This window comes from Tachysurus vachellii, chromosome 18 (genome assembly GCF_030014155.1).
Source record: "Tachysurus vachellii isolate PV-2020 chromosome 18, HZAU_Pvac_v1, whole genome shotgun sequence".
In the NCBI taxonomy this organism is placed as follows: domain Eukaryota; kingdom Metazoa; phylum Chordata; class Actinopteri; order Siluriformes; family Bagridae; genus Tachysurus; species Tachysurus vachellii.
Window position 1 is genome coordinate 10,673,894 of NC_083477.1, and position 23,990 is coordinate 10,697,883.

General features: G+C 40.2%; 1 protein-coding gene across 2 annotated transcripts in view; it reads left to right on the top strand.

Annotated features, from left to right (window-relative positions):
• Positions 1-810: 810 nt before the first annotated feature.
• Positions 811-23,990, top strand: part of tbc1d16 (TBC1 domain family, member 16) — a 35,606-nt gene continuing 12,426 nt past the window's right edge. Inside the window, exons 1-7 of one of the 2 annotated variants that reach the window (XM_060892411.1) lie at positions 811-1,161; positions 5,119-5,322; positions 8,220-8,628; positions 19,250-19,441; positions 20,935-21,082; positions 21,181-21,345; positions 23,161-23,309. In XM_060892411.1, the coding sequence (XP_060748394.1) occupies positions 5,148-5,322; positions 8,220-8,628; positions 19,250-19,441; positions 20,935-21,082; positions 21,181-21,345; positions 23,161-23,309 (1,238 nt within the window). In that variant the 5' untranslated portion in view covers positions 811-1,161; positions 5,119-5,147. Of the gene's footprint in view, positions 1,162-3,067; positions 3,210-5,118; positions 5,323-8,219; positions 8,629-19,249; positions 19,442-20,934; positions 21,083-21,180; positions 21,346-23,160; positions 23,310-23,990 lie in introns of those variants that run through there. The other variant, XM_060892412.1, reaches the window with a different exon arrangement.

Here is a 23,990-nt window from a genome sequence, read left to right on the forward strand (position 1 = left end):
CAATCACTTACTAATCAAAAGTGTTTATGAGCACATATCTATGCAAAAAATGGTCACACAGAGCGTCACAGAAGGTCACACAGACGCATTTGGCTGGCATCATATGACTTGAAGGGAGCATGTGAGACTTCACCCTCCCTAGTTGTTAGGTGTCCTATTATATATGATCCATTATATCATGACCAAAATCATAAACCACTTGCTGTAAAGAAATTAAAGGGCACTGATTTGGGACAATCACTTGTACACATCAGATAAATGTGAATATTTGATTACAGAAACCCCATTGAGAACAGCAAAGGAAGGGAATAGAAATACTGGCTAATAGAGATACTGTCTATTTACAGTGTACTTGCAAAAGGTTTATCCCTGATCCAAGAATCATGACCATGATCACTGTTTCATGAATTATAAGGAGAATATATTCTATTCTGTCTTAAACAATAGCATGATTAGTATTTAGAGATATTAACACCATGCACCACATGGCACACATCTAGAGAGCTTAGAGATGAAGATGAAGCTGCTGCATCCTGGTGCTGATGATGAGTGACGCGTTCAGTCCACATGGAGTCAACCAATCAAACACACCTGCAAACTGTGACGTCACGGCCGGAAATTATTTAAAAAATATATTACAATACGTTTTCATTTGAATTTTTATTTGTTTTAACCTGTACTTTTATTTTTTATTTTTTTATTCTAGCAAGTAAGCCGCGGTTGTTTAAGGCTATTAAATAAAGCCCTGCAGTTTTCAGAGGAAGCAGATTGTCTTTCCGGAAGCGGAGGAATTTTAAGGGTTTGGCCTTCAGCGTAGTATAACGTGGTTGCCAGATTTGATCTTATTCTACGGGTTTGGCTATTTGTGCACGTTGGAATGATAACGTTCGCTTCTCACTGGTGGATAAATTTCTGTAAGATATTTACTTTGAACTGGTTCGTGTACTGAACTGAGCGGGTTTTGACCAGTTTATGGATAAGAAATAGCAGATAATTTTGGCAACCCTGACAGCAGGCAGCGATGTGCCAGCTGAAGTCCTGTGAATAAACACACGGTGTGTGTAGGACGTTTAACTCAGTCCTGTGAATGACATTTTACTGAAGAAGACTAGGAGAGCTATGGGCGAGCCGTGAATCACTACATTTCCTTACGGACTGAAGGTGAGGTTTGGATACTGATTGTTTGTATTTTTGGCCGTTGAAGGCAACCAGACAGCGTCCCATACGGTGTGATGATGTGTCCTGTTTTATTAGGAGTAAATCTGAGCTTAATGATGCTGCGCTTTTCTGACATATGTGATGCTTTTTTGCACTCTGACATGAGACAGAATCATTGCATAATTGCACGATATAAAAAATATCATTCCAAAATATACCGAGCATCATCTACTAATCAGGCCTAACGACCTCCATCCTTTACAGCAGATGGAGTAAAACTAATAACTGCACCACTTATTACCCCAGAACTCGGGGAGATTAAATATTTATCTGTTGAGATTAGCAAGATATGTTTTTCACCTCTAATTTACTCAAATAGCCCTGCAGGACATACACTAAACTCTGTGCAAAGCTTTGTCATGCCATATCCATACACTTCACCTGTGTGTAGGATTAAAGCTATCTAAGTGTCTGATAAGAAGGAACTATATGGGGTGTGTGTGTGTGTGACAGAGAGAGAGAGAGAGAGAGAGAGAGAGAGAGATAGTGTATGTGTGTGTGTGAGAGAGAGAGTGTATGTGTGTGTGTGAGAGAGAGAGAGTATGTGTGTGTGTGAGAGAGAGGGTGTGCATGTGTGTGTGAGATAGAGAGGGTGTGTGTGTGTGTGTGAGAGAGAGAGTGTGTGTGTGTGTGTGTGTGTGACAGAGAGAGAGATAGTGTATATGTGTGTGAGAGAGAGAGAGAGAGAGAGAGAGAGTATGTGTGTGTGTGTGAGAGAGAGGGTGTGCATGTGTGTGTGAGAGAGAGAGAGAGAGAGTGTGTGTGTGTGTGTGTGTGTGTGTGTGTGTGTGTGTGTGTGAGAGAGGGACAGGGAGAAAGAGAGGGAGAGAGAGAGAGAAAGGGAGAGCGACAGAGTGAAAGGGAGAGAGGGGGACAGAGAGAAAGAGAGAGAGAGGGAAATGTGCCAGTGTCCCAGAGAAGATGAAAGTAATGCATGACTTCAGCATTGCCATGTGCTTCAAAACTTTTATACTTTTTTTAAATTTAAATTTTTTGGTTTTAATGTATTATGTGACTCTGACCTATTTTGTACTTGCACAAGGATTCTTCCATTTTTTTTGCAGTTCTATTGTCTTCTACATCCTTGATGGGCAAATCTGTTTGTCTTATCCTGTCTAAATAATACCTTAGATATTAAAATATATTCCAAGGATGACAAACAGGACAAGCATTTTGCAGTAGAAATGATTTCAATAATGCCAAAGCAGTGCTATTTGTGTGGAGAAAAAATCCTGAGAGGTCTGTAGTTTAGCCTGCACTGACTATTCTTTATAAGTCACCATGGTTAAATATGTCTGTAACATTATTTATTATTGTTTTATTCTTTTAAGTGATTAAAAAACTACAATTAAAAAATTTCCCCCACGACTTCCTATAAAGAATGAAGTAGGGCTGCACTTTATAACTAATGGATTTTTCACATTTTTTTAAGACAGCTGACTCTAACTTCTGGTTTTTCTCTGAGACACCGCAGCTCTGTCTGCTGACTGCATCACTTTTTCCTCGTCTGATTGCTGGAAATTGCCCTTTACTCCGTGACTTGTGACCTGAGAGATATGTCACATTTTAAGGCTGCAGCATTATTGCTACTCTCACTACAAATATCCCCCAAAACAAACAAACACACACACACATGCACACACACATGCAGCGTTATGACCCTCTGATTAAAGTTGTTCTCTGAGATTAAAGGTCAGTAGACCGTTTGTCATGCGGAGTCAGTCACACGTCTGGAACAGCAGACACGCTTCAGATGTCACATGTCAGCTGTCATGTGCTGATAATTATCGGTTATATAATGGAAGTGTTCGTCAGGCTCAAAATTGTTGTTTTAGTGCACATTTTGGAATCCAGTCAATCCTGCTGTGTTCCAGTCTGCTGTAGGCTGCCTAGGTAGTACGTGTTTTTGAATAGCTTTTGCATTCTACTGGGATAATATAACTGCAATATACTGAGATACCTTCAAAGCTGCATCGCATGAGTACTTCACAGTAAGCAGTCCCATAATTTGTAATTTTGACAATTTATATTAGGGCTTGGTGAAATGACAACATCAGTATTGTGATAAATTATGTTAAGCTAAACTTTTATGGGATATCTTTTTTATAATATTTATTATTATTATTATTAAAAAAAAAAAAGATTTACAAATTGATATTTATTATAAAGTGTTAGTTTTTTTTTTTATTATTATTATTTTTTTTAATGTAATATTTGTCATATTGTCCTAACCCACAGGATGTAAAATAAAACAGTTAAGTTTCGCAGTTGGTGTCACAGTTATTTAGGTGTCACAAGGTTAGTTAGGTGTATATTTATCCATCAAATCAGTTTTGAAATAGAAGTTTAAATGCATTTCTATTACTGTCTACTCATTCATGTTTTTTTTTTAAATGCAGTGGTTCTCTTCCCTTTTATGGAGAAATTGTTCTCGGTAGAATAAGGCGAGCAATAGTATGACAATGCACTGATGTGGAAATGTCTATAAAAAAATTAGAATAATTTTTTTGTGTTTAGAAATGCCATGCACATACACTCTGGGGGAAAAAAATGAGATTTTTTTTTTTATCATTTGCAGTTCCAATCAGTCTTCTCAGCCCTTACTGGAACCATTTCTTATAGAGGATCAACCCAAAGAATCTTTAAGCATTTTGGAGTTTCCAGAAAAAAATAATTTCCAAACTAATCTGAAAATCAAATCATTTTTCAGACGTTATTTTTTTCAACATTCTAAAAAGTTCTATTAGGAGCCTTTTATGAAAGGAAAATCTGCGTTTGAGTTTTATTTAGAACCTTTAACAGCAATAACCAGGTGATTTAGATTTAACCTTTTTTCCCCTAAGCCGAAGAGTAAATGAGAAGTTGTTCTAACTGTGTGAAGAGATTTCTCAACGTTTCTCAACATCTCAATATTTCTTCTTTTGTATAGAGGAGCTTATCTCATTTTCTCACTGCAGGAAACATGCAGCTGAGTTAATCATGAAAAGTAAACAAAGCCGAGAGAAAGAAAGCATTACTTAAGAGTTTAAAAACATCATATGTTTAGACTGATCGTGGCCAAATTAGGGACACTTACAATATATATCTGATAAGGAGAAGTTTATCACATGTGCAGCTAATAGCAGTCTGCTCTTGTTGTAACGGGGAAAAAAAAAAGAAAGCAGCGAATGTGTTTTTAATCCCTGTGTTGCCTTTTGGATAGAAATTTGGAAGCAGGTTGATATTTGACTGCAAGATTTGATTGGCTACATCATCTTACCTGTGTGTATGAGCGAGTGTGTGTGAGTGTGAGCGTGTGTGTATACACTCTTTGGTGTATTTGTTCAGGGTGTGACACCATATGAATTTCAGATAAGCTGCTGTTAGTCCAGGATGTAGACTTGGCTCTGACTTCTAACTACCGTTTGTGTTTTTCTTTATGGAAATTTTTCCAGCTAGTTTTTTGACAGACACGTATTGTAAGATGCAACTAGGAAAATATAAAACATAAACAACATTTCCAGTTTTTATCACATGTAAATTTAAAAAAACTTTTAGAAAGTTGTCATGTTATACAGAATTGTTTGATTAATTTGTGTATTTGCCATGGAATATCTGTTGAAGCTGATATGACAATAAACTGAAATACAAACAGAGGTTCTACTTTTCACTCAAGCTTTCACTGTTTTCGGTAATAAGGATAACGTTTATGTGATTAGAAATAAATGAAAACTGGAAGTATTTTCTCTATTGCTCTCAGACTTTTGAACATCACTGTGTAATAAAATCCAGGTAGTGACAGAAACCATTTCATTTACTGCAGCTTCTGAAACAATTTGCTTGAAAGACTTTTTTTTTTTTTTTTTTAAATGTCCAGTTTTTCTAAAAAGACGCTGTAACCTTTCTGCTTCTGTGTTACAGAGGATGGGAGCAGTAGCCAGGCACTGGAGATGTCATTCGGTCGGCTCCTGCGACGCGCTTCATCCAAAGCCTCTGACCTCTTGACCTTCAATGCGGGTTCGGCAGGTTCACGGTCTGTGCAGGATGGGGAGATCATCTTCTCCAAGAACAACGTGTGTGTGCACCCAGCTGAGGCTGTGCCTGGTCTGCCTGAGCATCACCCAGGTACTGCGCTTGACAATGCATGCAAAAGATCTATAGTGTGCGTGTGTGTGAATGCGTCAGTGTGCATGTGCGGGCGTCTGTGAGCGTGCGCGTGCGGGCGTCTGTGAGCGTGCGCGTGAGGGCGTCTGTGAGCGTGCGCGTGCGGGCGTCTGTGAGCGTGCGGGAGGGCGTCTGTGTGCGGGAGGGCGTCTGTGCGCATGTGCGTGTGTGTCTGTCTGTGTGTGTCTGTGTGTGTCTGCGTGTCTGTGTGTGTCTGCGTGTCTGTGTGTGTCTGCGTGTCTGTGTGTGTCTGCGTGTCTGTGTGTGTCTCTGTATTTGTTTGTGTGTGTGTCTGTCTCCGTCCATCGGTGTGTGTGTGTGTGTGTGTGTGTGTCTGTCGGGTTGTGTGTCTGTCGGGGTCTATGTCTGTGTGTGTCTGTCTGTCTGTGTATGTCTGTGTGTGTGTCTGTCTGTCTGTGTGTGTCTGTCTGTGTGTGTCTGTCTGTCTGTCTGTGTGTGTGTCTGTCTGTCTGTTGGTGTCTGTCGGTGTGTGTCTGTCTGTGTATGTCTGTGTGTGTGTATGTCTGTGTGTGTCTGTCTGTCTGTCTGTGTGTGTCTGTCTGTCTGTCTGTGTGTGTGTCTGTCTGTGTGTGTGTCTGTCTGTCTGTGTGTGTGTCTGTCTGTCTGTCTGTGTGTGTGTGTGTCTCTGTGTGTGTGTGTCTCTGTGTGTGTGTGTCTCTGTGTGTGTGTGTCTCTGTGTGTGTGTGTCTCTGTGTGTGTCTCTGTGTGTGTGTGTCTCTGTGTGTGTGTGTCTCTGTGTGTGTGTGTCTCTGTGTGTGTGTGTCTCTGTGTGTGTGTGTCTCTGTGTGTGTGTGTGTCTGTGTGTGTGTCTCTGTGTGTGTGTCTCTGTGTGTGTGTCTCTGTGTGTGTGTCTCTGTGTGTGTCTCTGTGTGTGTGTCTGCGTGTGTGTCTCTCTGTGTGTGTGTCTCTCTGTGTGTGTCTGTGTCTCTGTGTGCGTGTGTCTGTGTCTCTGTGTGCGTGTGTCTGTGTCTCTGTGCGTGTGTCTGTGTCTCTGTGTGCGTGTGTGTGTCTGTGTCTCTGTGTGCGTGTGTGTCTGTGTCTCTGTGTGCGTGTGTGTGTCTGTGTCTCTGTGTGCGTGTGTGTGTCTGTGTCTCTGTGTGCGTGTGTGTGTCTGTGTCTCTGTGTGCGTGTGTGTGTCTGTCTCTGTGTGCGTGTGTGTGTCTGTCTCTGTGTGCGTGTGTGTGTCTGTCTCTGTGTGCGTGTGTGTGTCTGTCTCTGTGTGCGTGTGTGTGTCTGTCTCTGTGTGCGTGTCTGTCTCTGTGTGCGTGTCTGTCTCTGTGTGCGTGTCTGTCTCTGTGTGCGTGTCTGTCTCTGTGTGCGTGTCTGTCTCTGTGTGCGTGTCTGTCTCTGTGTGCGTGTCTGTCTCTGTGTGCGTGTCTGTCTCTGTGTGCGTGTCTGTCTCTGTGTGCGTGTCTGTCTCTGTGTGCGTGTCTGTCTCTGTGTGCGTGTGCGTGTCTGTCTCTGTGTGCGTGTGTGTGTCTCTGTCTGTGTGTGTGTCTGTTTGTGTGTGTCAGTCTCGGTCTCTGTTTGTGTGTGTCTGTCTCTGTGTGTGTGTGTGTGTGTCTGTCTCTGTGTGTGTGTGTGTGTGTCTGTCTCTGTGTGTGTCTGTCTCTGTGTGTGTGTGTGTGTGTCTGTCTCTGTGTGTGTGTGTGTCTGTCTCTGTGTGTGTGTGTCTGTCTCTGTGTGTGTGTGTGTCTGTCTCTGTGTGTGTGTGTGTGTGTGTGTCTGTCTCTGTGTGTGTGTGTGTCTGTCTCTGTGTGTGTGTGTGTCTGTCTCTGTGTGTGTGTGTGTGTCTGTCTCTGTGTGTGTGTGTGTGTGTGTGTCTGTCTCTGTGTGTGTGTGTGTCTGTCTCTGTGTGTGTGTGTGTCTGTCTCTGTGTGTGTGTGTGTGTGTCTGTCTCTGTGTGTGTGTGTCTCTGTGTGTGTGTGTGTGTCTGTCTGTCTCTGTGTGTGTGTGTGTCTGTCTCTGTGTGTGTGTGTGTGTGTGTGTCTGTCTCTGTGTGTGTGTGTGTCTGTCTCTGTGTGTGTGTCTGTCTCTGTGTGCGTGTCTGTCTCTGTGTGCGTGTCTGTCTCTGTGTGCGTGTCTGTCTCTGTGTGCGTGTCTGTCTCTGTGTGCGTGTCTGTCTCTGTGTGCGTGTGCGTGTCTGTCTCTGTGTGCGTGTGTGTGTCTCTGTCTGTGTGTGTGTCTGTTTGTGTGTGTCAGTCTCGGTCTCTGTTTGTGTGTCGGTCTCGGTCTCTGTTTGTGTGTCGGTCTCTGTGTATGTGTCTGTCTCTGCGTGTGTGTCTCTGGGTCTCTGTCGGTGTGTCTCTCTGTGTGTGTCTATCTCCGCCCGTCGGGGTGTGTGTGTGTCTGTTGGGTTGTGTGTCTGTCGAGGTCTATGTGTGTCTGTCGAGGTCTATGTGTGTCTGTCGGGGTCTGTGTGTGTCTGTCTGTCTGTCGGTGTCTGCCGGTGTGTGTCTGTCTGTCTGTCGGTGTCTGCCGGTGTGTGTCTGTCTGTCTGTCTGTGTGTCTGTCTGTCTGTCGGTGTGTGTCTGTCTGTCTGTCGGTGTGTGTCTGTCTGTCTGTCTGTCTGTCTGTGTGTGTCTGTGTGTGTCGGTGTCTGTCGGTGTGTGTGTGTCTGTCGGTGTCTGTCGGTGTGTGTCTGTCGGTGTGTGTGTGTCTGTGTGTGTCGGTGTCTGTCGGTGTGTGTGTCTGTCGGTGTCTGTCGGTGTGTGTGTCTGTCGGTGTGTGTGTCTGTGTCTCTGTTGGTGAGGATTTCGGTGGAGGAGTTACTGTAGGGTGTGTAGTGATAATCACGTCAGATTACAGTACAGTGTAGTTCTGTTGTACTTGTGCAGGTTATCTGTGTGTTCACCTGGAGAAGGACGAGACTCTGGGCTCTACTCTCATCCTCACCTGGGTGCCCAACTCACGTATTCAGAGGCAGGATGAAGAGGCCTTGCGCTACATCACGCCTGAGAGCTCACCTGTGCGGCGCAACCACCGCCGCCGCCGTGCCCGCCTAACCCAGCCACGCCCTCAGCCTGCACATGAAGAAGATGAGGAAGAGGAGGAGGCTCCCGAATCAGGTCTGCAGCAGCAGGAAGAAGGCGATGAAGGCTCTTGCGAGCTGTCGGCCGACGAGGTGAGCCGCGACAGTACGCTGGGCTCTGACTCGGATACCTTCTCGTCACCATTCTGCCTGTCTCCTGTTAGCGAGGCGTTGGCCGAGAGCACCAGCTCTGTCTTTCTGGACAGTGAGAGCAGGTAACTGGAGATGGTTTTCACTGGAAGCCATGCAGATGCTTGTATATTAAATACCACACCGTCCTGCTTACTGCCAAGTTACTTTACAACAGTTTTAACATGTACTAGCTGTGCAATATACAGGATCTACATCTCTTTGGTTTACATTGAAAGCGCTTTGGTTTTGCTTGTGTTTATGAATCATGAAGGAATATCAGCTGTGTGCCCCAAAACAGAAGCTTTTGTGAGAGAAAAGGTCAATTGTTTCTTATTCTTTGAGTGGAAATTTGAATCGTGTGTAAAGCATTTGTACATTTATTTGGGGTCAGTGCTACCAGTACCATTCACCAGCTGCTGGAACTCTCATGAAATCAAGAGATTACAAAGTTAACAAAGTTTTTTCTCTCTCTCTCTCTCTCTTTCTCTCTCTCTTTCTCTCTCTCTCTCCCACTGTCTCTGGTCTCTCTCTTTCTGTCTCTCTCTGCTCTCTCTCTCTCTCGCTGTCTCTCTCTCTCTCTCGCTGTCTCTCTCTCGCTGTCTCTCTCTCGCTGTCTCTCTCTCGCTGTCTCTCTCTCTCTCTCTCTCTCTCTCTCTCTCTCTCTCTCTCTCTCTTTCTGTCTCTCTCTGGTCTCTCTCTCTCTCTCTCTCTCTCTCTCTCTCTCTCTCTCTTTCTGTCTCTCTCTGGTCTCTCTCTCTCACTGTCTCTCTCTCTCTTTCTGTCTCTCTCTGGTCCTCTCTCTCTCTCGCTGTCTCTCTCTCTCTCTTTCTGTCTCTCTCTGGTCCTCTCTCTCTCTCGCTGTCTCTCTCTCTCTCTTTCTGTCTCTCTCTGGTCCTCTCTCTCTCTCTCGCTGTCTCTCTCTCTCTCTTTCTGTCTCTCTCTGGTCCTCTCTCTCTCTCGCTGTCTCTCTCTCTCTCTCTCTCTCTCTCTCTCTCTCTCTCTCTCTCTCTCTCTCTCTCTCGCTCTCGCTGTCTCTGTCTCTCTCTCTTGTGACGTACGTCCCACCACAGGTTTTCTGTGGGATTAAGGGGACTGCTTAGGCCACTCCAGGACCTTAATGTGCTTCTTCTAGAGCCTCTAATTTTGTTATAAAAGAACAGTGTTAAATGCCGACCCATTTTCAATGCCCTGGCTGAGGGAAGGAGGTTCTCTTGATGCGCTGAAGTTGTCCTGTCCCTTTAGCAGAAAAACACCCCCAAAGCAAAATGGTGTTCTTGGGGTCATAGGCAGCATTCCTCCTCCTCCAAACACTGCGTGATGAGTTCATGCCAAAGAGCTCAGATTTTGGTCTCATCTGACCACAGCGCTTTCACCCAGTTCTCCTCTGAATCATTCAGATGTTCATTGGCAAACTTCAGACGGGCCTTTACATGTGCTTTCTTGAGCAGGGGGACCTTGTGGCCATTGCAGGATTTCAGTACTTCACGGCGTAGTGTTACAAATTGTAAAAAAAAAAAAAAAAAGCCACAAACCCTAAGCTCTCTGATATTAAGTGACACTATCAGGATCTCCTATTGCAGTAGTAAAAGAGTTGTACTAAATTAAAGTATTTAATATCAGTTTAAAACCATCCTCACAGTTTCTATCATCTGCAGTAATCTCCTGTATCTTTAGGATGTCCAAGTGTTCACTTTCTTTCCCCTGACTCACAAGGGCCAACTAAAATGAGTGTCCTGGTCTAAAAGTAATAAGAAAAATTTTAATATCACGTTAATATCATATAATGTGTAATAGCTTTATTCTCAAGTACCTTTTATTGTACATATTTCATTTATCTTTATTTTTTCTTGTGTACTCTTGACCTTAATCTTATAAATTTGAAAATATATATTTTTTTTTAAATTTGGAGCTGATGAAAGAGAAAAGCAGCACTACAGGACAGATGTTAAGTTACGATCCCTTTACCAGCTTGTCAGGTTTAAGGCTTCCGATAAGAGCAGAAAATCTTACGTTCTGTACCTGAGGTGAATTTTATGATAAGAATATACAACATGAACTGTAATTCTACTTAAAACCTTCACTATATATATATATATTGTGTGTGTGTGTGTGTGTGTGTATGTATATATGTGTATATATATATATATATATATTATACAGTATATATTTTTGACGTATTGAAAGTTTACATTTTAGGAGAAATAACAAACATTGGAGGTAAAATTGTTGCTTTTTCCAGCTGTGTTCTGAAGCAGGTCAGGTCAGTAGTGCACGTAGTAACAGAAGCCGCACAGCACTTATCCATAATTCATGGCGGCTTAGCAGGGTTCATGTTACTCAGCAGGTTGCTCGTATATTACCCCTCAGTCATGCTCTCACCCTCACACATACTGTACATGGTGCGCTTGACCTCCTGTCTCAGCTCCTGTGCTGATAAGTGTATAGAGCATGCACCATTATTGTGACATGTATTCCTCAAGGGTTATAAGCACTGAGATATATAATAGCTTTTTGTTGTCTATAAAGTGAAAAGCATTTCTAGTGCTTGGCTTGAGCTCTTACACCCTTGCCGATGCATATTACATAACAACACTGTTATACAATTGATTTAATGCTTTAATTGCACTAGTTTGGGCTGCAGTAAACTGAAACTGGTTCTTGAGGTCAGTCAAGCATACTGATCAGGCTCTATTTATTGTTTTGCCCTCGGGTGGTTATTAACAAAAGCAGTGGATTTGCATTTAATTAGCATAAGCTAAAGGGTTTCGTCTTTTTTTCATAAACAATGTGCAAATGATACAATTTGAAGTCATTGCACCTATAATTCTCTGTGAGTAAACACAGTCAGTGTTCATTTAAAACATTTCAGTATGATTGCCGAACCACTTCAGCGTGACTATAAAAAATACTTAAATTTAAATATCTCAATGTGGCACATTTAGACTTTATTATTATGCATTAATGTATATATGCTTGTTTATTTGTGTGTGTTTGTGTGCGCGTGCGTGCGTGTGTGCGTGCGCTTTATAATGATGTATGATGATAGTCAGGGGTCATCTTGCTGATGCTCCTGGACCATTACTTTCTGTCACACTAGACCAGACTCTTACACTGTTATGTACTTGAATGAGAAGAGTCTCATCTACCATAAAAAGATCGAAAAGTTTTCCTTTCAAAAATGGATCTGAAATCACTGTTAAAACCTGGATCTGAACGGTGTAAGCAATGTGTGATCTGTGCCTCAGGGGAAAAGATCTGCAGGTCAAACAGCTGCCATGTTTTGAGCATCACACATTGCTGCTTTCATATTTTGGGAAAGGAAATTTTAGCAGATGGTAATATCTTGAATGCATTTTTAAACCTATTTCTAGGTAATTTACCATTTTAAGCTTTATAGAAGAACAATAGAATAGAACACTTTTTTAAGTGTTTAAGTCTGGGACTAGGTTTAATAATCTTTAATAAGATGTGGTTTGTTAAAAAAAACCCAGAAATGGTAATTCTGACTATACTCAAGCTGTTTGAACTTGCTTAGTGGTTAAAATTGCTTAACTTTAAAAAACAAATAAAAATCTATCACGCTATAGCACAGACTAGTGGTTCAAAACAGGTGAGTTCTGTGCTGGAAAAAGCTGTCGTATCGCCCAAGCCCATAATCCACGCCTCCTAAGTAACGAGAACAAGGCAAAGAGGACAAGATTTAAACTCCTATTCGGCTATTAGATGAAACTATGACTAAAGTCATCCGTCAGTACCTAGTCAGTCGTTCTAATAATGTGCGGCTTTAGCGGCTTTCTCTTGCTCTTTGTGTAATCCTGATGGCTGATGTGGGGTCTGACCGGTCAATGCTTATATAGACTCAAGTTGACCTTTTGAGTTTTAGGGTCATTTCAAGGTCAGTTAAAGCACTTTCAGATTTGCCTTCTCGAAAAGCAGACAAAGATAACCATCATGCCTGCTGGCAAGTTAAAACCCATCATGGCTGTCACAGGAAACTTTTGAAGTGATTAATGTCAGGCCCGAGATTTCCTAAGGTCACTCCTGCTGCCACATAAAAGTGTCGAGTGGCTTTGAACACAAGCACTTTTGCTGTAGGCAGGGCATGGGGCTGTGAGCATGGGATTTCCCTTTAAAAACCCCTTTATAATCCAGAAGTGGTCTTTTGTTTGCAAGTGGAAACCCCGCTTGTAGGTTGAGGCGGCTGATCTGGAGTCAGATTTTCCTCGACTCTGCTGGCAAATAGTTAAACTGATGTGTTGAAAACTTCAGCTGTTAATTGACTTTGCTGCTCTCTGTTGTTGCATCGAACAATCTGTTAAATATACCTGGGCCAGTTTTACATTGATTTCATAAGACTACTGAAAACTTTTTCACGTTGTAATGCAGATCCAGAACAGACCTCTATTCAGAGTCCATGACTCGGCTTAATCTGATACTCAAACCCTGTAAAGTTGGTCGTCTGATTTATTAGGCATAATTATAACGCCTGTCTTTTTCCGGTTTGGGTTTTTTAGGTTTTAAGAACTATTATTGTTAGAAACGGTTCAGTAAATTGAGTTCAGAATTCAATTTATATGATTGGATTTTTTGTTGTATCTAAAGCCGTGGTGGTAATTTATAGGTTTATGTTAACTTTCAGAGAAAAGGGTTTCCCAAGAGTTTTTTCAGAGATTAATTGTTCTTGCTTTCTTAAGAATTTCTATTTGTAAGCTTTCTGTAAAGAGCTGTAGATCTTTTAAGGATTGCCTTAAACTAAAATATAAAGGTGCTTTTGAAAGTGACTTCAAATTAAAGAACCTTTTGTACAAGGAGCAAAAATTCTAGATATTACTATTATGTAGAAGGATGTCTGTGTAGGAAAATGTTAAAGGCTTTTGAGACAACAGCAGTTGGGTAATAATGGACTGAAAGATTCTTTAGGACAGTGTGAAAATTCAGTGATGGAAATTCCAACCCACCGATAATCGAATATTTCAATTTATTGAGATTTTCTGTTTCATAGTTTTATTTTATTATATTTATAAAGTTCTTATAGCTAATGTAGTTTCATTGCTCACTTGAATTGAATGATTTTAATGAAAACCTCAATTAAACCTAAAATAAATCTCTCTGGCTTCAGTAAAGATGAATATTATTGTACATATTTGCAAAACTAAAGCAATATATAAATCATCGGATTAAATATTTCTGTTCCTGTCTGTAAAAGATTTGACAACCATTTTAGTAAATGTATATATTGATTAATTGCGCAAGTAAAATAAAAAATTGTTTTTTTTTTTTTTTTGCCATTTTCGTTTTTAAGAGCGATGGACAAAAATGGATTTACTGCCTCATTGGTTTACACCCCTGTGCATGTGTTGTAATGTTTCTGAGTGGCCACGTGAGGGAGCCACATGGGAGAAGATGGCACTGTCAGTCAGACTGCCACTGAGACAGTCAGACTGGCTTCTCTTCCTTTATCAAGCTGCTGACTACAAATGTGCTGGTGTTAACACACCCGTCTTGTTGGCTTCTCTTTGACACTTCCCTTTTTGGAAATTCCCCCCTTTATCATAAACAATGTTCAAGTACTTTATTAGATTACACTGTAAAAAAAAATGACGTATTCCATATGCACTATCAAATTTTATGGTGCCTAATACTTTTTACTTGATCATGCTAACTGACAAACAAGCTAATTCACTAAGGTTTCCATGTGCTGTCAAGTTGTTGATCAAGCAGTACATAGTCTTAAGGAATTACCGACCTTGATGTGTTTCAGAAGTAATAATATACACATTTTCAAAAAGAGAAATAATCGACCATTTTAAAAATAATAAAGATTTCAGGTCATATAGCTTTAGAAGGTTTTTGTTTGCTCTGCTGATAAAGTACTTCTGTCTACAACATCGTGTATCGCTGGAAACTTTGTGTATTTTTGGTCACCACCAATTCAGAGCTTGCTCGGGAATGGCAGCAGGTGGGTTTGAGCGCTCCGGCATGCACGGTGAGAAGAAGAGAAGTGCCACTTCTTTCCCAGAAAAACATCAAGGATAGACTAAAATTCTGCAGAAAATACAAGGATTGGACAGGAGAAGACTGGTGCAGAGTTATTTTCTCTGACGAAGCTCCCATCCAACTGTTTGGGACATCTGGAAAATAGATTGTCTGGAGAAGAAAACGTGAACGCTACCATGAGTCCAGTCATGCCAACAGTGAAGCAACCTGAGACCATCCATGCGTGGGGATGCTTTTCAACCAATGGAGTGGGATTGTTCACATTTCTGCCCTAAAACACTACCATGAATAAAGAATGTTATCTAGCATGATGGAGCACCATGTCAGAAATCAAGAATGATAATGAAGTTGCTCAAAGATCATTTACCTATAAATTTGCCAAAACCTCTGGTCATGACCGGATTCATGATGTTGGCACCAAATTCTGACTCTACCAAGAGTAATCGATATTTATCAGAGCAGGCTACGTTTTTCAGCCTTCAGTTGTTCAGTTTTGGTGAGTCTGCTCTCATTGCATCCTCAGCTTTCTGTTCTTGGGTGAAAGAAGTGGAACCGGATGTGGTCTTCTGCTGTTGTAGCTCATCTGCCTCGAAGTTTAACATGTGGTGCATTCTAGATGCTTTTCTGCTCACCACACTTGTACAGAGTTATCTGAGTTACTGTATCCTTTCTCTCAGCTCAATCCAGTCTGGCCATTAGTCTCTATTAACCTCTCACATCAACAAGGCATTTCTGTCTGCAGAGCTGCCTCTCACTGGATTTTATTTTCTTTATCGCACCTTTTATGAGTAAACTCTAGAGACTATTGTGTGTAAAAATCCCAGGAGATCAGCAGTTATAGAAATACTCACATCTGCCACATTGATACCAACAATCATACAACAATCAAGATCACTTATCTTATATTTTTTTCTCTCATTTTGATGGTTGATAGTCAATATTGTACATAACTGCTGGACGCATCTGCATAGGTTTATGCATTGTACTGCTGCAAATCGGTTGAAAAAAAAAAAATCACTCTTGCATGTAAAAGATCTCGGATTTAAAGTTAGATGTTAACAAAACATTATTACAGGTATATAAAATGACTAAAACAAATATGAAACGTTATTTTTTTAGCATAGCTTATTTTTCAAAATGTCCACGACGGTACATGTCTGTGATTTATTTCATCTTCTGTGTTGTATGAGATTCCGATGCTAATGTTTGTTCTGTCTTTTGTGCAGTAGAAAATTACACGCTTGTTAATATTCTAATGCATTCAAATTCTGTCTTTTTCTGCGATTAGCATTCAAATGCAGCTTTAAAGCAATACGAGTTCAGCTCTGCTGTGAAACATTGCAAAGAAAAGCACTTCATCTACAAGGACAAGGTTATTGCCTTGGTAAAGTCTGCTCCCTGTTGTACGCTCTTCCCCTCATGCTGCAAGTGGCCACTTGTGATGCAGTTGCTGCACCCTTTTGAATCTGAAGTGTCTGAAGGTACAGACAGGTTAAGAGCAGGTATTTGATCACGGGGCAGGGTTTGTCTGGCATAAGTGGAGCACCAGTGATTTCTCGGTTTGTCTGAGAATCCTTCATAGTTTTTTAGATATATTTCTATTTTTATTCCTTTATTGGATTTATTTCACATTCTTCAACACCACTACAGACACCACAAATCTTCTTGTTTTCAAGATGTTTTTTTTTATTTGTGTATCTTACCCTGTCTGTCCTCTCGCTCTTCTTACTTTCTCTTTTTTCTTTGTCTTTTCTGTGCCCCTCTGTCTATTTCTCCTTTGTTTTCTCTCGTCTCTTTATTTTCTTCCCACTTTTCTCTTTTTCTCCTCTTGAATTTTCTTTTTCACCTCTGTCTCTCTTTGCTCTTCTTTTTCACTTTTGTTCCCTTGTCTCCATTTCTCATTCACTTCTCTCTTCTGTCTTTTTGCAATTTGTTTTTCTCCTCTCTCTCTCTCTCTCTCTCTCTCTCTCTCTCTCTCTCTCTCTCTCTCTCTCTCTCTCTCTCTCTCTCTCTCTCTCTCTCAGATTGTACAGTTGAATCCTATCTCATTGTCCTTTGATTTGACTCGATGTTCTTGTGTTTGTATCACTGGGCTCAGTGTCAGCTCTGAGGATTAAAAAAATATGAGGAATGTCCAGATGCATTGAAGTCTCCACTCTCTGAAACTCCATATTTAATTGACGGCATTAAGGGAGGGGACGGAAACTGGAAGCATGTCACTTGGAATCATTTACCCTGTGTCTGAGTGCATCCAGAAGAGAGAGAGAGAGAGAGATACTGTGTGCGTGTGTGTGTGAGAGAAAAAGAGAGATCACAGAGGTTAAATATGTCTGCTGTTAGGTGACCGTTCCCAATTAAGAGCATGTTTTTCTATGTGCGTTGTTTATTTAAATGTGTTGACTAGCTGGTACCCATCATAAGCTAATCTCATGTGGCTGATGATCTTGAGATTTGAGACTGTGTACATTGTTAGAACCCGTTCCTGAGAGAGGGACTTCACATCAGCAGGGAGCTAAAACTCCTGGACAGCCTACCTCCTGTCATCTCTGAAGACATTTAGAGACAAAGAGGAAGAGATATAAGATTGATTTTTAGTTAGCTGTGGATGAATTTATGCTCAAATCTCTAACTGCATTAGCACTAAAATGTGGTTAAAGCTGAGTGTGTTACTGACTGAGAACTTCTGGGCATGACTTGAATTTGATTTTGATTTGTGGAACCATAATGTAATGATGGATGGTTTTTCTAGAGTTGTCATTTTAATGATTATGCTTAACTTCTTTAAGTCAAAGCCTTTTATTCAGTTATTTGTCTCAAGGCTCATACAGTATAGTGTAACTGATGATTTATTCAGAAACTACAGCAAAAGCAATAGGAAAAAATAACCAGATTGTTCTAATAACCAGAATTATATTTGGACAAAATTATATCTAAACTTTCTTTTTTGGTACATTTCGTTTTTAACATTTACTCTGTATGGAAGTTTGATCGTCAAGAATGAATCTTAATCTAATAAGAAATGTGGATCCTTGTGTGTCTGGGAACATACTGTTTTTCCATTTACTAACATTTGTTATAACTGTCAGACTGTGTCCTATTGTCATTTCTGTAACCATGTATAATGTTAGCGGCATCATGCTAGGGCAGTTCAAAAGGAAAGTACAGTGACAGGTTTTATGTTACACAGTTTTAACCAGGCCTCAGTGCACCATATGGCTTTGTGTGCGATCTTGTTTTGGTTTGCGTTCTAAATGTCCTCTCAAATACTGTGCCGCCATTAAACACAGGCCTGTCAGTTCGGTACTGTGTCAGGGACGTGTCTGGAGGTGCATTTGGCCTGTTAGGCATGCTCAGTTAGAGAGATCGAGAGGTCTCAGGGCTCAGGTTACGGCTCTGGGAAAAATGAGCAGACTTCAGGAAAGAGATGGCGAAAGAGACGGAGATGGGGGGAGAATTAGCTGGCAGACGGGCAGATTTTTGTCTCCGTTCAGCTGCTGCCAACACAGTAACTTCCTTACATTCTTCTCATTCTCTGTCTCCTTCAAAAAACTATGCGTCCTCACATATACAAACACACCCACACAAACAAAAGACTTTGAGATGGTGAACCCAGCTGTAGAATAGATTCAGCATTCCTCCATTACAATATGCAGCTATGAATTGACATTTCGTTAATAATTATTTATGGCTGTATTTACAATATACATTATAATGTTTGTTACTCTTACAGATGATTAGCATCTAAGCTGGACACTAGCCACACAAATCTTTGCAATTGTTGCTGCCGTCTTGGTCAATTCTTTCTCGTTTTTCTCTAGTTCTCCAAAAATAACAGCAAACTATAACGTTGGGATGTAAGAAACTCAGTATAAAACATAACAGTAACTCACATCTGACAGGTGAAAACTGTTTTTCTATTTTCTGAGGAGATTCAAGTGGGCAGTGGTCGAGGGGAACTAGCAAAGTTGCCAGCTAGCTTAATTTGCTATTTAAGGTTTAGCATATATACCTCATCTTTAGTTTGAAACAGTTTCTTAGTTAATCTTCTAAATATTTGGTAAGAGGTAGATAGAATTAGTTTGATTTGTTGGTTGACTTTGTTTGGTATGCTTGGCATTTATGTACTTTCTGTAAGGTAAGATGTTTAAGACCATGCTAGCTTGCCTGTCATGCTAACTTTATAACCTTATCTTGTACACATATACACATTTTGGTATTATTAGTTTGTCTCTTTAATATTATTATTATTGTTGTTATTTTTTATTTAATTTTTATTTTTCTTGGTCTGTTTTGAGTGGTTTTGTTGATTTTAATGTAATTACGTTATATGATTTTAATGTAATGTTCAAGACAGCAGTAAGAGGAGTGACAGAAAAAAAATTACACATCTAAAAATGTGTAAAAATATAAAAAATAGTTTTGGAGAAAAATTAATTATAATAAAAAATAGAAACAATTTCCTCATACTGCTTTCCTGACAGTGCTTATTGTAGATTTCTGTTAGTAGTTAATGTTTTATGAGGTAAATTTTTGTTTGTTTCTTAAACAAAGTTATAGGTAATTGTTTAAGGATATCCTGCATCATGCTTGTACAGTACATAGCAACAGAAACCGCAGATATCTGCCGTGTTTTTCAACAGCTAACTGTTAATATTGGCAGATATATGTACTGTGTTGGGTAGAATATAATTATGGTCTTATTTTCAGGGAGATGTGTGATGAGTCCATGACTCACTCTGCAAGCTCCACCTCCAGTTTGGACAGCCATGCCCTTTCAGAGAGCAGTCAGTCTCAGGGCCTGAGATGGGAGGAGCAGCAAAAGGTCCTGGCTGTAGAACAACTGTGTGGAGTTTTCCGGGTGGACCTGGGACACATGCGGTCCCTGCGGCTTTTTTTCAGGTGAGACACTAATGCAGTGTCTCCATACGATGCCCTATACTTAAACCCCTGGGGAAAAACTATTTTAAAAAAAAGTATATTGGGTTTTTGTTTGTTTTTTGTTTTTTTTGTCTACAGCAGTGTACTTTTTATTTATTTCTTAACAGTTGATTAGAACTTTTATATTTATTTTCTCATATCTTTCTGCTAAAACATCAGTTAAAATTCATTTATGAAATGTAATGAAGAAATAGCTGTGAATCGTGTGACCCATTACAAGAATGCAGGATCTGAAAGAGTTAATTGCTGTGTACAATTTATGGGTTTAATCTTACATTATTAATATCTATATTTAAATGCATACTTCATATTTTTTAAATTAAATTCTATCTTTGTGTAGTATAGGTTACATGCAAGCAATATCAGACAATAACCAGCAATAATTTCAACACCTTTCACTGTGTTTTGGTTTTGAAAGTTTTATGGACTGGTAAATGATTTGCATGAAACCACGGTTATATTTACATTCTCTTATTAAACCTGGACACTACAGACTTAAGACTCAAAACTAAAGACTGGCCTGCTCTTATATTTTCATTTCAAGTTATTTGAGTAAATGTTTCCTGCACTGTGGCACTTTTGACACACACTGCTGGGGTTAGGTGTTAGATTTCTGCCTCCACACTGTGTATGGAGTTTGCATGTTCATTACATTATCTGTAGTGTGGGAATGAGTGTGTGTGTGAGATTGAGTACCCTGTGGTCGGTTGGCATACCTTCCAGGGTGTATCCTGCCTTGTGCCCAATAATCTCCAGGCACCCTGCTTAGGATAAGCAGTACAGAAGTCAAGATTTATCATTTGTGCTAAAAGGCTACATATGTGATAATAGTTTAAAGCCACAGGAGTATTTTATCTGATAGCAGTTTAAGGTCCTCTGCTCTGTCAGAATCCTTACTCGCTACATGTGAAGACATGACGCATTAAATCACATTATATTCCTCCTCCAGGTTTGCTTAATACTTCTGGGGAATTTAGTACACAGTGTAATCCAAAGTTGTCACATTGTCACAGAGTGTAGGATTTTTTTTTTTATGTGAGTCCCTGTGGATTAACAATTATGACAGCAAAATATTTTACTTTTTAGAAAGTGTGATAAGAGACACTCTTTGGTGACACCTTCTGTCACCTCAGTCAACATCTGGTGTGATAATTCCTTTAAGTGTCAGAGTATTGCCATGGCAACCATCACAGAATAGGATGGAGGGTAGGATGCCGTTTCCTGACTGGGTTTCTAAGATATACATGTAAATCAGTCTTGCACTGGTTGTAGTCCAAACACACGTTTTTAGTGTGGCGACTGTGCAAAATGCAGTTAATCATTTATGCGTGGTGCATTTGTTCAAAACAGTTCAATTAAAAGGTTGCTTTACAATAATGTCTGATATAATTATTTATCATAATCTTTGCGGTGTTAGGTTATCTGTTATATATGTTTTGATGTCTCTGATGCAGTGATGAGGCCTGCACAAGCGGTCAGTTAGTCATAGCCAGCAGAGAGAGTCAATACAAGATCCTGCACTTCCACCATGCTGGTCTGGACAAACTGGCCGAAGTCTTTCAGCAGTGGAAATGCTGCAGGGAGACACAGCTCAAGGACCAGGTGAGGAAAGATGCAAGAGAACACATGTACTCCAATCTGGATTGAAAGCCTTCCAGCGAACCCTCTCCAACCTCTGTTCTTCTCAATCATGTGCTCAGGTGGCGGATGAGAAGTCATGCATGCAGTTCTCCATTCGCAGACCCACTCTTCCCTCCACGGAGACTCACCCGGAGGAGCGTCTCTACCGGAGACTGGACGTCAGCTCCTGGCTGCGGCACCTGAACCACAACGGTCAAGTGGAGGAGGAGTACAAGCTCAGGAAGGTAAGATTGACTGACTGTTGTTAGAATTTCTGATTTAGAGACGTGGGTTCATTTCAGGTGAAGGTTTTCACCCCACAGGTTTCCAATCTTCTCTTACCAACGGTGTACGTGCATTCCAACCAAGCAGAAGCCAAACCTGATTTCTCCGAAACCCAAGATCAGCTGATAAAACGGGTAAATCAGGTGTGGCTCCTGCTAGAATGCCGATATGAATGGACACTTTTGCTATAAGTATCTAGGCGTTTATATGATGATTAGGGCAGACCTGAAATATGAGCATGTCAGTAAATGTCATGGAAATATTATTGAGCTTCTGGAGAAGTACAAGCTTTGGCTTTTATTTTCTCCTCACACAGAATCACATACACTCCTTAAACTATTTAGAGCCTTTTCTTGATAGAGGGTTGCTTAAAGTATTTAATTTTTTCCGTTTGCCAGGAAATTCTTATTAAATTGGAATGTTTTTTGCAAAGAAGAACTGAATATATGGCTTTATAGTTAGATTTGTTAGAATTGAGTTGTGCTAAAATTCAAATTTTGAAATTGCAAGTGTTGCAATGTTACTGATTGATGATAACGTGTATAGCAAAACTACAATATTACATTTTTACATCATATTTATCAGAACAGGAAACGTGTCTGTAACCGTTTTAGGTTGGTCAAATTAGTCACGTTACAAAAATATAATCTGAGATTTCACCCATGAAAGTTTTAATGAATAAACAATCCATAGTGCAGCATTGATATGATTACATGTTAAGGTTAACTCTATTGAGATTTTGCACAGTTTGAACATATTTTAACTAAATCTTCTTTCCTCTTATACTTAACCAGTCACTTTAACAGTGACTATTCCTGTACGCTTCGTTGGCACCTCGTAGTAATATTTTTACCCTGTGATCCAGTCATCGCTGGTTAAGGAATATGTGAGTGGTTATATGGCTTACTTTGTATAACTTTGTAATGTTAAGGACGTTATGAGTCACGCATATATGATTCATTCTAAGTTGACTGTCTGATCAACAGATGTATTTTTTTTATTAGTCATAAGATTGCCTGACAATGATATAGTAAAACAGCAGGAAACCTGATAAAGCAGGAATAGCAGATTGCTCTTTTCTTTAGTGTAATTGGAAGGGTGATGATAAATGAACATGTTTTCCTGAACAGTTTAATGAAATCAGAAATAGTTGTAACAATAGTTATAGCTCTCTCGCTGTCTCTGTCTCTCTCTGGTCTTTCTCTCTCTCTCTCTCTCTCTTGCTGTCTCTGTCTCTCTCTGGTCTTTCTCTCTCTCTCTCTTGCTGTCTCTGTCTCTCTCTGGTCTCTCTCTTTCTGTCTCTCTCTCTCTCTCTCTCTTTCTTCCTCTCGCTCTCTGTCTCTCTCTCTCTCTCTGTCTCTCTCTCTCTCTTTCTCTTTCGCTGTTACACTACTGTGTTGCAGTAAGAGCAGTAGTTTGAATACAATGCAGTGTCTCATACTATCGTATGAAAGTGGAACTGTCAACTAGTGTGGGAATTGGACAATGCTACATTAGTGAAAATTCCCATTCCTACATCATTTTAAGAAATCAGTTAAGGCTGAGAGCTTTTCATATAGTACATATTTATTTACTTTTTCCTAACCATGTTAAATGTCGTTCGACATCAGCAGTCTAGTGATTAGAGTTCCCTTTGAAAATAAAATCTCATAACAAAGTGATTAATGATCTTGTGATTTCTGGATTGTACACATATTACATACAGTTGAAATCATATACTCCTCATGTACCTTACGGCTCTATGACATTACCACAAGAAGTCTTTGTTCTTACAGGCGATCTTTTTCGGGGGACTTGACCCGTCCATCCGCGGGGAGGTGTGGCCTTTCCTGCTGCACTACTACAGCTACGACTCCAGCTCAGAGGAGCGTGAGGCCTGGAGGCTTCAGAAACGCACTGAGTACCAGGAGATCCAGCAGAGGAGGTGAGCCATTCAGAGTGTTCTGTAGCACTAACAGCATGCAGATGTATTCTAATTGTACACTTCCTGTCCACTACAATCTCCACTGCATACTTTGAACCACACCAAGCAATGAGTGGTCTTTTGAAACATGAGAAATTCATTTCTATTTTAAAGTACAAAGTGCAGATGTATACATCAAATGATGTGTAATGTACAGCACGATTCACTGAATCAAAAGCTAAACTAGTGTTAATTATACTGTCGAAGTCTCAAATCTGATTGGTCAGCAGCTCTGATAGTAGAGCCAGCTGTGAACCAGGACTCGTTCTAGTATATTACTGTTTTTATAGAACTGACAGGGAATTTTAAGGAGGACACTCCATATAATTTAAGCTTAACAATAAACCGATTATTATTTATTATTCATCGATACAGTGATATTTTCTGAAAGGAAATGTTTAAGATAAACATTGTTTAAGATGAAAAACTGACACTGGAGATTTTTTGAGGTTTGACAGTCTTGAGGACAGAGGAGGTTTTTATTATTAATGTTGAGAAAAGGAATAGAAAGCTGTTGAGGCAACAGTTCATAGCTGTTATAACGTAAATGATAAAGGGAACCGATGTGTCATGAATGTTTCACAACATCAGATGTAAATAAACGGATAAATGTTAGCGGCTGTCCGTTAATGAAATGCAGAA